We start from the raw sequence: 16,099 nt of genomic DNA, 5'->3' as shown, positions 1-16,099 counted from the left end.
GTTGGGAGGGGAAAGGGGCCTCAACTTGTTCCTTCTCCCTGCTTCTCCTCACTCCCTGAGGGGCACAGTGCATGGTGAGCTCACTCCTGCCCCTTGGCTCGTTCCTGTGGCTAATGGATATATGAAGGTGGTGAAAGGTAGAGTGAATGGACTGGTTCACTGCGTGTTTTTGGAAAAGTATCTTAAATGGGGAACCAATAAATGTGTTAGCTACTCTGTAAAGGAGCTGATTGCCTAGGTTAGAAGAAACTGCTTAAATCTCCCTCTCTGGAGCCAAAATGGTTGAAGTTGGCCGCCTAGACCTCAGCTGGAAAAGGAACTTGAACTCGTTATTTTTAAACACATGTATTTCCAGCTCACCCTGGACTAAGTCCTGCTCCTCACTGACGAGTCATGTGGGGTGTGAACCTGATGTTTTTCGCACAGTTCAGACTGTTTGCCTTCAGCCTTTTCCCAGTTTCCTGCTTAGGGCCCAAGATGTTAACTGTTCTTCCATTTGATGGAGGAGGTAGTTACCTGCTCAGGAAGAGCAGTCACGCCTTGTTTCACTGTAATTTAGGGAAGAATAGTTCCCAAAACTGAATTTTTTTTCTTAAATACTGGTTCCCTGGCTTTTCCTCTGGGCATTCTGACTCAGTATGTCTGAGATAACGCTTGAGAATCTGTTTTTCAAAATAAGAAAAAGCAAACCTTATAGGTTCAGATAAGCTGACCCATAGGCCAGCCCATTGTGTGCTATTAGACTAAACTGCCTCAGGCTTACACGTTAACAACCAAAGTCCAGCTCATTCAACCAACTTGCGCATTTTGTTTTGTTTTAAACCTTTTTCCTCACACCTAAGCTGTGGAAAATTTTTTCATTGAAATTATTGTATTTATATCTAGTAACTGAAAGACCAACTTTTTCTTTTTTTTAAATGACAGTCTTATAAAAATCTTGAGAATTGTATTAAAAACCATATATCTGATAAGGGATTTTAACCAGAATATATAAAGAACATTTACAACTCTATAATAAATAGACAACCCAATTAATAACTGAAAAAGGGGTCTGATAGACATTTCTTCAAAGAGGAGATACTAATGACCAATAAGAACAGGAAAAGATGCTAACATTTTGAGTCATCAGGGAAATGCAAATCAAAACCACAGTGAAAATCACTTCACAGCCACTAGGATGGCTATAATCAAAGACAATAACAAGGGTTATCAAGGATGTGGAGAGACAACCCTTATACACTATTGGTTATAATATAAAATGGTGTAGCTACTTTGGGAAACAGTCCTCAAAAGGTTAAACATAACTTACACCAGTCAGAATGGCCGTCATTCAACAGTACACAAATGATAAATACTAGAGAGGGTGTGGAGAAAAGAGAACCCTCCTACACTTTTGGTAGGAAAGCAGTTTGTTGCAGCCATTGTGGAAAACAGTTTGGAGATTCCTCAAAAGACTAGGAATAGACTTAACATATGACCCAGCAATCCCACTCCTGGGTATATATCCAAAAGGAACCCTACTTCAAAAAGACATCTGCACCCCAATGTACATAGCAGCACTATTTACAATAGCCAAGACATGGAAACAGCCTAAATGTCCATCAACAGATGACTGGATAAAGAAGTTGTGGTGTTTTAATACGATGGAATACTATTCAGCCATTAAAAATGACAACATAATTTGCAGCAACATGGATATCCCTGGAGAATGTCATTCTAAGTGAAGTAAGCCAGAAAGAGAAAAATACCATATGATATCACTCATATGTGGAATCTAAAAAAAAAACAAAAGAAAGAAATGAACTTAAATATAAAACAGAAACAGACTCACAGACAGAATATAAATTTGTGGTTGCCAGAGGGGAGGAGGGTGGGAAGGGACAGACTGGGAGTTCAAGATTTGTAGATACTGAGAGGTATATATAGAATATATAAACAAGTTTATACGGTATAGCACAGGGAAATATATTCAAGATCTTGTAGTAGCACATGGTGAAAAAGAATATGAAAATGAATATATGTATATTCATGTATGACTGAAAAATTGTGCTGTACACCAGAAACTGATACAACATTGTAAACTGGCTATAACTCAGTTTTTAAAAAATGATGTGTACAAGGAATACCAAAATTCTAAAACTGAAAAAAAAAGGCTAAACAGAATTACCATTTTAATTCTATTTCTATGTATATACCAAAAATAAATGAAAAAATGTGTGCACACAAAATCATGTACCCATTCATTGCAGCATTATTCCTAATAGCCAAAAAATGGAAACCATAAATGTCCAATCAACTGATGAATGAATATACAAAATGCGGTATAGCCAAGCAATGGACTATTACTCAGCAATAAAAAAGAATAAAGTACTAAATATGCCTCAACATGAATGGATAAACCTTGAAAACAGTTCATCCAGAGCACAAAGTTGATTAGTGGTTGCCGAAGGCTTGGGAGAGGGAGTAATAGAGAGTGATTGCTAATGGTTACAGAGGTTTTGGGGGAGTGATAACAATGTTCTGAAATTAGATAGTGGTGATGATTGCAAAACTCTGAATATACCAAAAATCACTGTATTGGGCACTAGAAGTATTACCTTTTGTGGTAAAATTCATAAATCTCAATAAAGCTATTTGTGTTCTTAAAAACCTGCAAACAGCTCAGATGTCCTTCAAAAGTGATTATTTACAAAAACTGCACATACCATGGGATACTGTTACTCAGTAATAAATAAAACATACACCCTGATATACAAAACAACTTGCATGAGCCCCTTGGCAATTATGCTGAGTAAAAGTAGCCAATCCTAAAAAGTTACAGATTGTATGACTCCATTTATATAACATTTTTTTTAAATGACAAACTTTTAGAAATGGAGAACAGATTAGTGGTTGCCAGGAGTTAGAGAAAGGAGGACTTGCTGGGGTGAGATGAGCGTGGTTATAAAAGGGCAGCAGGAGGGATCCTTGAGGTGATGGAAATATTCAGAATGCTGAATGCGGTGTAGATGTACAAACTTACAGTGGTTAAGGACTATAGAACTTAATACACACCAAAAAATGACTACAAATATAACTGAGGAGATCGGAATGTGATCAGTGGATTGTCAATGTCAGTATCCTGGTTGTGATATGGTGCTATAGTTTTGCAAAATGTCACTAGAGTGAACCTGGGGAAATAGTACACAGGATCTCATCAACAAGGACCTTTGATGCATCGAGAGGTAGGTGGAATGGAGAGCATACTCTCCTAACACAGATGAGGACACTGGGATGCCAAACATTATGTGACAACTTGCAAGTGGCACAGAGCCACAAACAGAAGCCAGGGCTCTGGACACCCAATCCTTCATTCAACAAATACTTCTGTGAGTGACAATGCCTCAGAAACTGTTCTAAAACCTAGACCCTGGAGTATAGCCATGAACAACACTCAGACCACCCACAACTCAAGGAAGTAAAAACATCCCCTCAGTCCTCAGTGAAAAGCTCCAGGGTCACTGGCTGCCAGTCTAAAGGCAAGGAGGGTGACAGAAGAGGATAAGGAGGCCAAATAGCTGTGGCCCAAGGCACCCAGACAGGCAAAGGCGCCAAACCTCCTAATGCTCTTCCTTGGAGGAAGCAGGAGTGTGGGCCTTGGCCAAGAGGCCAGAACTGAAAGTAACGGGATAAACACGGGTGGGCTCAGTATGAGGCTGGTTCAGGGCAGTCCTGTCCGGTTCACAATTAGGGAAGCAGTGTCCAAGATTGACGCCTGCGGAAAACTACAACTCCCAGCCTGTCTCGCGGCCGGCCCACGCCCCAGCGGTCATGTGACCCCTGATCACGTGTCTCCGCCGCCGGCTCGGGCTTGAAGCACCGCAGGTAGGTGACAGGAGGTACAGGTTGGTGGGGGATAGAAGGGTTAGGTCCCGGGTCCCCACCGCGGTAGAGCCCTGCTCACTCCTTGCAGGACTCCGCAGCCCAGCGTCCTCGGCTCCACGCCCACATTCGATCGGACCAGCCCTTGCAGCGCCTTAGCCGGCTTGTCTCCACCTAGTCCTAGGCCCGGATTGAGTCCCAGAGCCCCTCCCCAGTTTACCCCGCAGCAACCCACTGGCCTGGCTTCAGGCCTAGGGACCCGCCCTCGCCCCGGGTGCGCCCTGGCCCACTTCTCAATGCAGCCCACCCCTCGTTATTTATGGGATCCAGCCCCAGGGTGGCCTGAGATCCCACTCTGGTTGGGATCTGAGGGGCCTGCTGCCGTGGTTACAGCTCTGGCCTGAGCATGTGGGCATCAGGCTTCTAGTTCTGGCTCTGCCAACTAGCCACTGTGACATTGATCTAGCCTCTTTCCCTCAGTGGGCCTGTGTTCCTAACTGAACTGGTGCCCCATTCTGTGAGTTAGAGTCAGGGCACCTTGGTTCCCCATACTCTGCTGACCAGCAAAGAAACAGCTCAGACTCTTCTCTCTGCTAACAGCAGATTTTAGGTAAAGTTTTGAGAAAGAAGAAATCAAGGTCAGAGAGGGAATCATCCCAGATCTTTGGGGAGAAGGGGCTGCAAGAAGTAGCTCTCCCTTCACCATAGCAGGACAGGTAGAAAGAACAGGTAAGCAGGGGACCATGGTGGGGGAGAGAATTGCTGAGAGATCTCAGACCAATGCAGAGACCTCTGTGTCTAAGATGGGAGCAGGGTGGACGACGAGGCCTCACAGCTTGGGTAGCACTAACTTTGCAGGGCTCTCTCTGGAGCTACACTAGAAGCCCAGGAACCCACAACTGCCCCCGCTACTCACTGTTTCGATTTTTTGCTGAGTTGCTGGCTGGGGGGCAAGTTGCATAACAGGAAGCCCTGTGGCGTCTGACTGATCTTTCTGGACTTGGAGCCAGCAGGGAGACATTTCCCCTGGAGAGGTGTCCTTTGGGTGCATGCTTGGTGACAGATGTCTGAGAGCACCCACACTCCACCTTTTTCCTCTACTTTGTTCACCTGTCACCAAGAGGAGCCCTAGGGAAGCACCTGACTACCTAAGAGGCCTCATTAGCCATTCTAAACCTCCCAGTTGCTGAGGGCATCAGAGAGGATGCCTGTGTGATGGGCAGTCACATGGGAGAAGAGTGAGAATTGGCCTGAAATTTTGACGAGCTTTGAAAGCTCCACAGAATTTAGACTCTGGGCTGGAGGGAGGTATGCTGGGCTGTAAGAAATTGAAATACCCATAGTTCTGGGTGAGGACTGTTCTTGCGACCCTGTGGTATAGAAACAGGTTTGGAAGCCAGACAGATCTGGATCCAAATCCTGTTTTGCAACTTGCTGTTGTTTGACCCTGGATGAGTGAGATCTCTCTGAACCTTGTGACCACTGTCATAAGGAATGAATGAGATAAGGTATGTCTATGGCACTCCTGCCTGATGCATGGCCCCTAGTGCTGACACATTAGTACCTCTCTCTTCTGTGTTTATGTCTTCTTTACCTGATAGGTCTGTAAACCTGATGCAGGCAGGAGTTGCATCTGACATATTTCTGTCTCTGCCATCGCACACTGCGGCAGCCTGTGTAGTGTTCTGCACAGAGGTACACCTGGGTTTGAATCTCGGCCATCTGATTTTGGGACAGTTGTTTCACCCTTCTGTGTCCACCTTTGGATAACAGTATTACCTGCCTTTCTTATCTAGGTTAAGGAGAGACAGAGCCCCGAGGCCTCCTAGGATAACAGCTCCAAATGAGCTGGTGCCACCCTCCCAGCTGAACGTGTTCCCTCAGCTCCCCAGGGGATGTGGTTGTGAGACAGAACCCACAGAACCTGAAGGAAGAGGACTCTCAGGGCCATGGCCCAGCTTAGCATCAACAGTGACCTTGGCGAGTGGGGCTTAAGCACAGACTCCGGGGAGCGGGCCCGTCTGCTGCAGAGTCCCTCTGTGGACGTGGCCCCCAAGAGTGAGGGAGAGGCTTCTCCTGAAATTGTGGGCAGAGGTACCACTTCTACACTTGGGGCCATCTTCATCGTTGTCAATGCCTGCCTGGGCGCAGGGCTGCTCAACTTCCCAGCAGCCTTCAGCACTGCTGGGGGCGTGGCAGCCGGCATCACGCTGCAGATGGTGAGTGTGCTGGCCTGGAGGGCAGTGGTGCAGTCTGGGTGGTGGGTCTAGGCTCTTTGCCTCAAAAGGGAGGCTTTGGATCAGGAATGGTCAGTCGGTGACACATGCTGGCAGACCTTACTAATCTATTCCAGCATTCTTTCTTCTGAGCCCAGATGAGGCTTCAGAAGCCTTCCCAGCAGTAAAGAAAGTCTGGGCATCAACTGCCTAGTTAATAATTTTGTGGTTATGTTTTTAAGGTGGGCCCTTTTCTTTTAGAACTACATGTTGAAATATTTACTGATGAAATAATAAAATAGCTTGTATTTTCTTCAAGATAACCCGAAGTGGGAGAGGGAATTAGATGAAACACGATGGGCTATGTGTTGATGATTTTTGAAGCTGAGTGACGGGTATGTGGGGGTCCATTATACCATTCTGTCTACTTTTGTGTATGTTTGACACTTTTCTCATAACTCTTTGTTTTTAAAGAATAACTCAGCAGCCTCCAGTAATCTATTAAAATTGCCTTGCAAGATAAGGCTCATTTGCCGGGCTTTGGGCACTGGCCCAGTAAATGCTGAGCAAGACCAGGCTGCATTTTGCTGCCAGGCCTTTCTCACACCCTCTTGCTCTGCCCCTGTCTGCAGGCCATGCTGGTTTTCATCATCAGTGGCCTCGTCATCCTGGCCTACTGCTCCCAGGCCAGCAATGAGAGGACCTACCAGGAGGTGGTGTGGGCTGTGTGTGGCAAGCTGACAGGGGTGCTGTGCGAGGTGGCCATTGCCATCTACACCTTTGGGACCTGCATTGCCTTCCTCATCATCATTGGGGACCAGCAGGACAAGAGTGAGGTCCCCCTCAGTACTTACCTCATCCCTCCCCCTGGGCCCTGGGGGTCCTGGGTGGGAGAAAAAGAACACAGAACACCTGCCCAAGGCCTAGCCTGGGCCTGGCACTCATCTGGGAATCCTCCCTGCTGGCTGCTGGGCCCATTAGAGAGATGGAGGCCCTGCAGAGCTGGAGGGCTGCACCCTGCAGTAGCCTGGCATCACATTCCCTCCTTCCTCCCTATGCAGTTATAGCTGTGATGGCAAAGGAGCCTGCAGGGGCCAGCGGCAGCCCCTGGTACACAGACCGCAAGTTCACCTATCAGCCTCACTGCCTTCCTCTTCATCCTGCCCCTTTCCATCCCCAGGGAGATCGGCTTCCAGAAATATGCCAGGTTCGGAGGCCCCACCCCAGCCTGCACTGGACAGAAGCTCTGATCACAGGCAGCTGGAGACCCGAGGGCTGCTGGGGAACCCCTCTCCTCAATGCCACCTTGCCTCCTGGGGCAGCAAGTGTGGGAAAGGCAGGGCGCCAGGCCTTGCAGGGGTTCCAGCATAGGACCTTCCTTTTTTGTCAGCAGCAAGGGAGACAGTGGCTCTTTGCATCAGTGAGAGATTCAGTTCCAAGTGTCTGTGTCAAAGAAGGGGCGGGTGATAATCAGGATTATGAAGGCAGCCTCCTGGCCTGGGCCTTGTCTTTCCCACGGAGGATGATAATTTTGATCATTTGGGATTGTCAGCCTGGCAGCGTTTTCCGTACAGCTTGGTATGAAGGGAAGGAACTAGCTTCCTGGCTCAGAGTCTGAAAAGTGGTGGGATTCTACACTGTTTCCTGTGACCCATAATCGAGGGGGTCACACTCAGTATCTCCAAGGTTCCCTTTAATGTTGACATTCCAGTATTTGTGCCTTCAACCCTTTTACCTCCAGCATCTCCTAGTTCTCAAAGGCCCTTCTTGCAGCCCTCGCCAAATCTGGGCTGCTCTAATTGAAGTAGCGGATGTGCTTTGAAGCCCAGCCCCCTGCTGTGGTCTCTGAGCCATGGAACTGACCCATCTCCTTTCCCAGTGGCCACAAATGTCAGTCTGGTCCCCAGTTGGCCTCCTAGCTGTGGAGTGTTTCTCTGAAACTTATTTCTCATGCGTTTCTTGAGTCTTTGTTTGGAATAGTGTCCCAATTTGTTCATTAGATACTTGTGGTCACTAGAGTTAAGGGTGGATGTCCCTGGGGATGGAATCAAAGCAAAGGCAGCTGCAGCTGGGGAGGAGGACGCCTAATCCATCCTTCCTGGCAGCTTCCTAAGCGTCGTGGGCACCTGGTACGTCACTGCCATCATTATCATCAAATACATCTGGCCCGATAAAGAGATGACGCCAGCAGATGCCCTGAACAGGTAGGTGAGGGCCCCGAGGAGACACATGGGGTGGAAGCCACTACTTGGGCCCCAGGAGGTGCTGAGTCAGGCATCAAAAGGCCACACAGGTGCTCTTCTCAAGGCTCACTGGCCCCCAAGGGACATGACTCACTGGTCATTGTAGGAAGGAGGCAAGGGGCCCTGATCTCTTTTTACTAAAGAGAAGAGAGAGCCAGAGACAAGGGGAAACTACCAAGGTGGAATTGCACATTTTTTCAACATGTGCTCATCTGTAGTATCTGTATCTTCTATGAGAGGATGAATCAATTTTGTCATTTAAAAGAAAAGTTTCATTTTTGGGGGGAAAGGAACAAACCAGAAAAGCAAAAGCCCAAGTGCAGAGGCCAAAAATTCTGGATTTGGGTTCCAGGAGGGCCATCCAGAGCCTCAGTTTACTGACCTGTGAAAAGGAGGTGTGTCCTCTCCCCATTCCCAGATGCCCGTGGGCTGAACGTGTAGCATGCTGGCTGGTGGAGGCCATGGTGGGCTGAATGAAGAGCAAGGGCCTGGGGGCGGGCGGGCACTCTGAAGAGTTCACAGGCAGCAGCATCTTGTATGTCTATCCACAGGCCAGCTTCCTGGATAGCCGTGTTCAATGCCATGCCCACCATTTGCTTCGGATTTCAGGTGCCAGTTGCAAGGTCCCTGTCCTCCCTTAGCTCACGCCCCATCCTGGGATGGAATCAACATCATGGGCAGTTTGGGGGGATCCTGGAAGGAAGGATGGAGTGGGGGTCCCAGGACTTGCCTCTTATCCCTGGGGGTGAGGTGACTTGCCCACCATGACCCTGCCCTTCACCCTGACAGTGCCACGTGAGCAGTGTGCCCGTCTTCAACAGCATGCGGCGGCCCGAGGTGAAGACCTGGGGCGGGGTAGTGACAGCTGCCATGGTCATAGCCCTCGCTGTCTACATGGGCACAGGTGAGTGCTCCCCTCAAGGGCCGGGCTTACAGCGCTCCCACTTTCCCTCTTGCGTCCCCAAGTCCTCTGAACCAGGTTTTCCTGAGACAGCCCTGCACTCCCAGCACGTCAAACACTTGTGTAGGCATTGGGTTGAACTTGAGCTACCTTGGGCCGCTTCCTGCCCAAATGAGAGAGATGTGTTCATGCATTCATTCAGCAGCTCTCAGTGGGTGCCTAGTAAGTCCCAGGAACTTTTCTCAGCATGGGGAATGCCATGGAGATAGAAAGACTTGGTCCTGCCCTCATGGAATCAACAGTCTAGTTGGAGAGACAGTCTTAGAAGAATAAATCAGGAATCAATAAGGAATTCCAGACAGTGGTGAGTGCCACAGTGACAGTGAAACAGGGAAGATGTGAGTAGGACTGGGTGGGGTTGGCTTTGGAGGGTGGGTCTTGGGAGGCTCCTCTATGAGGAAGTGGCATTTGGGGGAAGCCCAAACCATGAGAAGCCAGAATCTGAAGAGCTAGGGGAAGAGTGTTCCAGACAGAGGAACCAGAAAATGCCAAGTCTCTGAGGCCGGGACAGAAGAAGGCCTGTGTGGCTGGAGTGCAGTGAGTTGGGGATGAGTGGCAAGCAGCAAGGGCAGACTAGGAGCAGAGCCAGAGAGGAAGCGTCTTCAGCAGGGGCATGGCCCTGGGTGCTGTGTAGAGAAGGGCTCGGATGAGGGAGCAGGACTGGGAGACCAGGAAGAATGTCCTTATGATTCCTTCCACAGATGGTTCTCAGGACCAGTACTGTTCTAGCCTCTTGAGGACACAGCCAGGAGCAAAGAAAGCAAATAGGCAGAGTCCCTGTTCTCCGGGGCTCGTGTTCTGGTTGGGAAGACAGACAATAAACAAGTTAAAAAAAAAATAGAGAGAGGAGTGAAGAAAACAGAACAGGATGATGTGAGAAAGTACCTGGGGGCAGGGGTTATTGAGGATGTCCTGGGTGGGGAAGCCCATCTCTCAGGAGGGGACATCTGAGCTGAGACCTGAGTGGAGAGGAGGTGGCAGAGGGAAGAACTGGGCCAACAGAACGTTAGCACAGAAGCTCTGAGACAGGAACTGCAGGGTGAGTTCAAGATCAGGTACGTGTAGGGGATGTGAGAAGTCGGGGAGGAAGGCTTCTGATCCCAGCCTCCACACTCCTCCAAGCCTCAGTCTAAGCCTCCAGAGCTGCTCTGACACCTCCCTGTCTGCTGCTGGACCTAGCAGTGGACCCATCCCCTTACCCTCCCACGGTCGCCCTAACCCAACTCTCTCGTCCCTGCTCTCAGGCATCTGTGGCTTCCTGACCTTTGGAGATGCCGTGGACCCCGACGTGCTCCTGTCCTACCCGTCAGAGGACATGGCTGTGGCCGTTGCCCGTGCCTTCATCATCCTGAGCGTGCTCACCTCCTACCCCATCCTGCACTTCTGTGGGCGGTGAGCCTCCTCCCCGCCCTACTGGGGTGCTCCCTCTCACCAGGGCCCCCGGGGCCCCCGAAAGCCCTTTGAACACGGTCCTCTGGCCTTATGTAGAATCCATTTTATAGAAGGAGAACCTGAAGCCCATAGGAAAGTCAGTGCCTTGGATGGCCCTGCAAGTACCCCCAGCTGGGTCTTGGGGGCCCCCTTTGTCCCAGAGTCACCAGAATATTCTGTGAGTCCTCTGAGGACCTCTAGTCCAGATCCTTTCCTGAACACTCTGCCTTCTAGGTACCCCAGGCCCTTTTCAGGAGACTGGTGGTGTCGGTTCCCATGGAGTGTGCACGTCCTGGGCCAGGCAAGGCACTAAGCCCTTCGCTTTCACCATCCCATCCAGTCCCCATGGCAACCCTGAGAGGACTGCTGCTAGGCCTGTTTCACAGAAGCAGAAACTGAGGCTCAGGGATTAGAGTCTTACCTACAGTCAGCCCAGTTGGGGGTCTGGCTCTGTGGCTGGAGGTGGGGGACCATTAGCAGGGGCGCCTCTGAGCCCCTCTCCATGTGGGCAGGGCGGTGGTTGAAGGCCTGTGGCTGCGCTACCAGGGGATGCCGGTGGAGGAGGACGTGGGGCGGGAGCGGCGGCGGCGAGTGCTGCAGACGCTGGTCTGGTTCCTGCTCACCCTGCTGCTGGCGCTCTTCATCCCCGACATTGGCAAGGTCATCTCAGTCGTTGGAGGCCTGGCCGCCTGCTTCATCTTCGTCTTCCCAGGTGTGGACCCCTGGCGCCCCCGCAGCACTGACTCCTGGGGCCCCCCGGCCTCAGCTCCTCACTTGCTCACCTACCAGGGAGGATCATCACCAGTATTTACTGATCAGCCACTTCAGGCTCCATGGGAACCCACTTAAGCATTATCTCCTGCAAACAATCCTGGAGTTGTCATCTCCATTTTACTGATGAGTACTCCTGAGGTTCAGAGAGGGTAACAAGCTTGCCTAGAGGTTAACAAACTCAACTAAAGAGGAACAGAACTGAAAAAATAAAAGAGAGGAACAGAACTTTTCCAAACCCAAGTCTATCTCAGTTCACAGCCTATGCTTTTAACTCTTCATTCAAGTATCTGTTCCTCCCTGACTATCAGGGATCTGGCTGGTTCAGCCCATTCCAGGGTAATAGGGTCTAGTGGCCGCACCCTGACATGGAGGTTGGGAGACCTGAGTTTCAGACACAGTCTGCCACCAGATCCCTGGGAAATTGTCCCATCTGCCCAGTCTTGAGTTCTGCCTATACCCAGCTTATTTCTACCCAGAGAGCCACCTGGAAAGCCCTTGCCAGTTTGCTTGAAGCAAGGGGGCCACACCTGCTCTGAGGTATACTGGGGAGGGGCAGCCCTGCAGTGTGGGCACCACTGAGTCACCTTCCAGCGCTGCCCCTTTAGCTCCGGGTCTTGCAGACAGCCCAAAGGGTGCCTGGCGGATGGGGGCCGCTCCTGGGAGAGCAGACGCCAGGCCTCCAGCTGGGCGCGGTGTGGAAGCAGAGAGGGAATATGTGGAGAAGTAAACACAGGCCTCTCTCTGTCCACCACCACTGCCTCTTGGCAAGGGGGAGGCTGGACTGCAGGAGGGAGCCCACCCAAGCTCCGGGACCACCTCTTGTTTTCCAGGGCTGTGCCTCATTCAGGCGAAACTCTCTGAGATGGAGCAAGTCAAGCCTTCCAGGTAAAGCAGGGCCTGGCCCGTGGTCTTCTCAGGGAGGTGCTGGATGGGTGGTGGCCTTTAAACAGGTAGGGTCAGGAGACTTGTGTACTTGGCAAAACATGAGTTTTTAAAAGAGGGTAATACATGCTAGCTGTAACGTTAGAGAAAAAAATTGGAAGTCCCTCTTTCCCCACAGCCCGCTCCCCACCTTCTCCTGGGAGAGCTCCGTGCCATCAGCACGGTCTGTGCCCTTGCAGGCTGGTTCTCTGCGTGCATAAGTGTCTATGTACACAAAGCTATGCGTGTGTGTACACAAACGTGGTGCTTTGTGTCTAGTTGGGTTCTTTCAAAAATGGTTTCATGCCAGACACACTTTTTTGCTACTTGTTTTCTTTCACTTAACCATGTGTCTTATAGATTGTCAACACAGGAAGATCAACTTCCATTTTCAGTGGCTATAGAATATTTTGTTGTATGAACAGGTCCTGAGTGTGAACACTCTTCTCCTTATACACCGTGGCACACCTGATTGAGGATCTTGTTACGATAGATTCTTAGAAAGAAACTGTTCCATCCCAAGGCACACTCATTTTCACTTTGGACATGAGTTCAAATTCAGTCAGTACCAGTCAGAGTCCCAGCAGCAGTGAATCAGAATGCCCTGTTCCCTGCTAGCACTATATATAACAGGCTTTTCAATTTTGTTAGTCCGATGAATGCAAAACACGATTTTACTTTAATATGTGCATTAATAGTAGAGAGATTTTGAACAAGCTGCATGCTTTTAAAAAAAAATACTGTGAGTAACACTCATTCATTATAGAAAACTTAAAAAACACAGACAAGTCTAAGGAAGAAAGTAAAAATCACCCTTAATCTCAATACCCATTTATAACCCTGTTGCTATTTTTGATCCATACATTTGCAGGTGTCTTGTGGGTTGCTTTTATTTTAATGAAATGGATCACATTTCACATGACCTGCTTTTTTCTGACCATCTTTCGGTCAGGAGACGTGCATTCTAATTCTGGTCCTGCCCTCGGTGTACTGTGACCAGTCAATTAATCCCATTAGGTCATGGTCGAGGGATCCTACACCTGGCCCTGCATACCTTTGTATGAAAAGTCTTTGAGAAGTAGGAAGTGCTCTACCCACAGGAGAAGTGGTATATGTAATTACAGTAGTTAACTGATACATATATATATATGGAAGTCAATGGAAGTCCGCAAAGTCATGGCTGGGTTGACTAACCATGCCTTCTCTCACCTTCTGCTCTACAGCTGGTGGGCGATGGTTAGTTATGGAGTCCTCTTGGTCACTCTGGGAGCCTTCATCTTTGGCCAGACCACAGCCAACGCCATCTTTGTGGATCTCTTAGCATAACCACTGCCTCCCAGGGAATACATGGCCTTTGCCATTGGACCTGGGAACCCATCTCATAGAGCTGCAGAGCCACCCTGCAGAGTCTGGCATTGTTGCCCTCTACTGGTGGGATGACATCTGAACATCCTTTCCAGGGACAGTTCTGGGGTGAAATCACGCCCCATACTTATGGACAGCTCAAACTCAGCTCCCTTCCTGCTCCCTGGTCCTGGCAGTGCCATGGATGGTGGGAAGAGATTTTGTGTCACAGAGGAGCCTTCCCCTGCCTCCTCCAACTGTCGACTTCTCCATGCCTGGAAGCCATGGGTGAAGAGGGTCAGTAGGTCTCTGAAGAAAGAACCCAGCCTGAACCCACTCTGGAGAAAGAGTGTGGGCCAAGGGCTCCCATCTTCCACAGAGAAGCGTGTCCTGAGTAGGGGCTGTGTTTATCACCCCAAGACTTATTGCTTGCTCCTGTCCGTTGGCAGCCCAACCAGCAGTGACTTTCTCTGGCAAGTTCCAAAGGTAGTACTGAAGTTATACAAGTGTGCAGAGGCAGGTAGATCGATGCCTTGTCCACTGCCTCCTGGGCCCACAGGGAGCCTAAGAGCCCTCATTCCCATGGCTGATTGACATTTCCCAAGCCTTCTGAGGCCTCATCCTATCTCTACCCAGACCTGAAGGTCCAGGCGTCCATCTGCTCCTCCATCCCCAGACATCAACAAGTCTAATGTTTACAAACGGTGTCAGCCCAGCTCTGAGCCAGGGGCCAGGGCCGTCCCGTGCCACGGTGCTGTGAGGACTCCTCCCTTAACTTTCCCCATGGCGGGAGTCTGCTTTTCTCTCACAGATTCCAGATGGGCCCCTCTTTTTTGAGGCACAAGGGTGGGTGATGGAGAAGGCTGGGAACCTCTCAGACCCATGAGGGCTGGGCTAGTGAGGATCAAGGTGAATCTGTCTGGTATCTTCACTTTCATTGGTTGCTTCTCTTCTCTCTGCCCTCCATGTGCCCCTCCCGCCAACCTGAGCCCAGCAGCCTGGAGACAAGAAAGACATCTGAGTTGTCACTGACTGAGCAACATCTGAGTGTGGTCATGCCAGCCTGGAAGTTTCCCTTCCAATCTGGATCTTGTCTGCTTCTTCCCCCATCACCACTTCACCCCTACCCCATTTTTCCTGTGTAGCTCAATCTCTCCTGCTAAGAGATGTATGGGGGTGGGGGTGGCCAAATTCTCTCTTGTCACTTCGTCAGCTCCACACATACACCAGGCCTGGCCTCCTCTTCGTTCACACTGAGGTCACACCTAGGTTGAGCCCCAGGAGGGTTGAAGAGGGATGTTACTTCCCCCTTTGTATTCCTGTTTTGAACACCTGGCCACTGACTTAGGCCGATCCCAGGCACCGCTTCTGCCTGGAAAACCCAGCACTTCCCTGGCCCCTCCTGCCTAAAACCTCTGAATGGAGGGGCGGGGGTGAGAGGGACCCCAGCCCTCAGGGCAGTGAGATAAGCAGCAGAGGCTGGCTGGAGGCCAGATCAGATTCTGCTCAGTCCCCAGACTGGGTGGCCTGCCTTTCCTCACATCCCCTCTCTGCCCCTTGGGCCAGACCCACTTGGCCGCTTTCTCTCAGTCTGTTGCACAGCACCGGGCCCCGCCAGTGCCCATCTCTGACAAGGTTAGGAGGATGGCCCATCAGCAGGGCTGCACTGCCTCCCAACGTTGGATTTCAGTTGAAGGGCGTGGGAATGTAAGGGGAGTCATGGCACAGAAACGAACGAGTCGGGAAAAGGAGCTGCAATCTGGCCCCTTGGCCTAACCTCAGGAGCCCCTTCCCCTGCCCTCCCTGCCAGGGCATTTTACTGTTTCTTTTCTACTTGTGCACATTCAGACCAGGGAGGATGATTAATAAAAAGGGACCTGTGCTGCTGAGCTGTGTGGCCTGTGTCTGGTGCCGGGGACAGTCCAGGCCACTGACAGGAGAGACGGGCTGGGGTCGGGGTGGCCGTTGGGGTGGGCCTTTTGGCCTCACCATCTAGAGAGAAGGGGCCTGCCATGCTCCTTACCAAGCTGGAAGCCTGCAAGGGTTCTCGACGCCCCTCTCTTCTTGCACATCCCCTTAGACCTTCCCCGCTGACTTGGGGATCTGCCTTGGTCTGTCCTGTTGCCTCTACCTTGGCTCAAGCCCTCACTGTGTCCTCCCTGCACCACTGTGACTTCAGGATGGCCTCTGTGTTGCATGTCCCTCCCTGACCCCAAACTTTGGGGTGAGCTTCAAACTCCTGAGCATCCACCCCTGTCCTTTCAGAGGCGTGTGTTGAGAGCAGGCCCTCTTGTCCTTGTTGTGGAGCCAGTCACCATGCTCGGTGCTGGCAAGAAGATGCTCAGCAA

At 50.4% G+C, this 16,099-nt stretch overlaps 1 protein-coding gene across 1 annotated transcript; it reads left to right on the top strand.

Moving 5' to 3' along the window:
- The first annotated feature begins 3,810 nt into the window (after positions 1–3,810).
- SLC38A7 (solute carrier family 38 member 7) lies at positions 3,811–15,640 on the top strand. The gene is given in 14 exon segments (XM_014566304.2): positions 3,811–3,864; positions 4,462–4,590; positions 5,463–5,556; positions 5,658–6,080; positions 6,710–6,908; positions 7,139–7,209; positions 7,211–7,284; positions 8,183–8,281; positions 8,872–8,929; positions 9,110–9,224; positions 10,526–10,673; positions 11,225–11,424; positions 12,317–12,371; positions 13,631–15,640. Coding segments are annotated over 11 exon segments (1,392 nt in total). The 5' UTR covers positions 3,811–3,864; positions 4,462–4,590; positions 5,463–5,556; positions 5,658–5,810; the 3' UTR covers positions 13,734–15,640.
- The last annotated feature ends 459 nt before the right edge of the window (positions 15,641–16,099 follow it).

Source organism: Camelus ferus, chromosome 9, assembly GCF_009834535.1.
Source record: "Camelus ferus isolate YT-003-E chromosome 9, BCGSAC_Cfer_1.0, whole genome shotgun sequence".
In the NCBI taxonomy this organism is placed as follows: domain Eukaryota; kingdom Metazoa; phylum Chordata; class Mammalia; order Artiodactyla; family Camelidae; genus Camelus; species Camelus ferus.
This window is presented reverse-complemented; position numbering and strand designations above follow the sequence as displayed.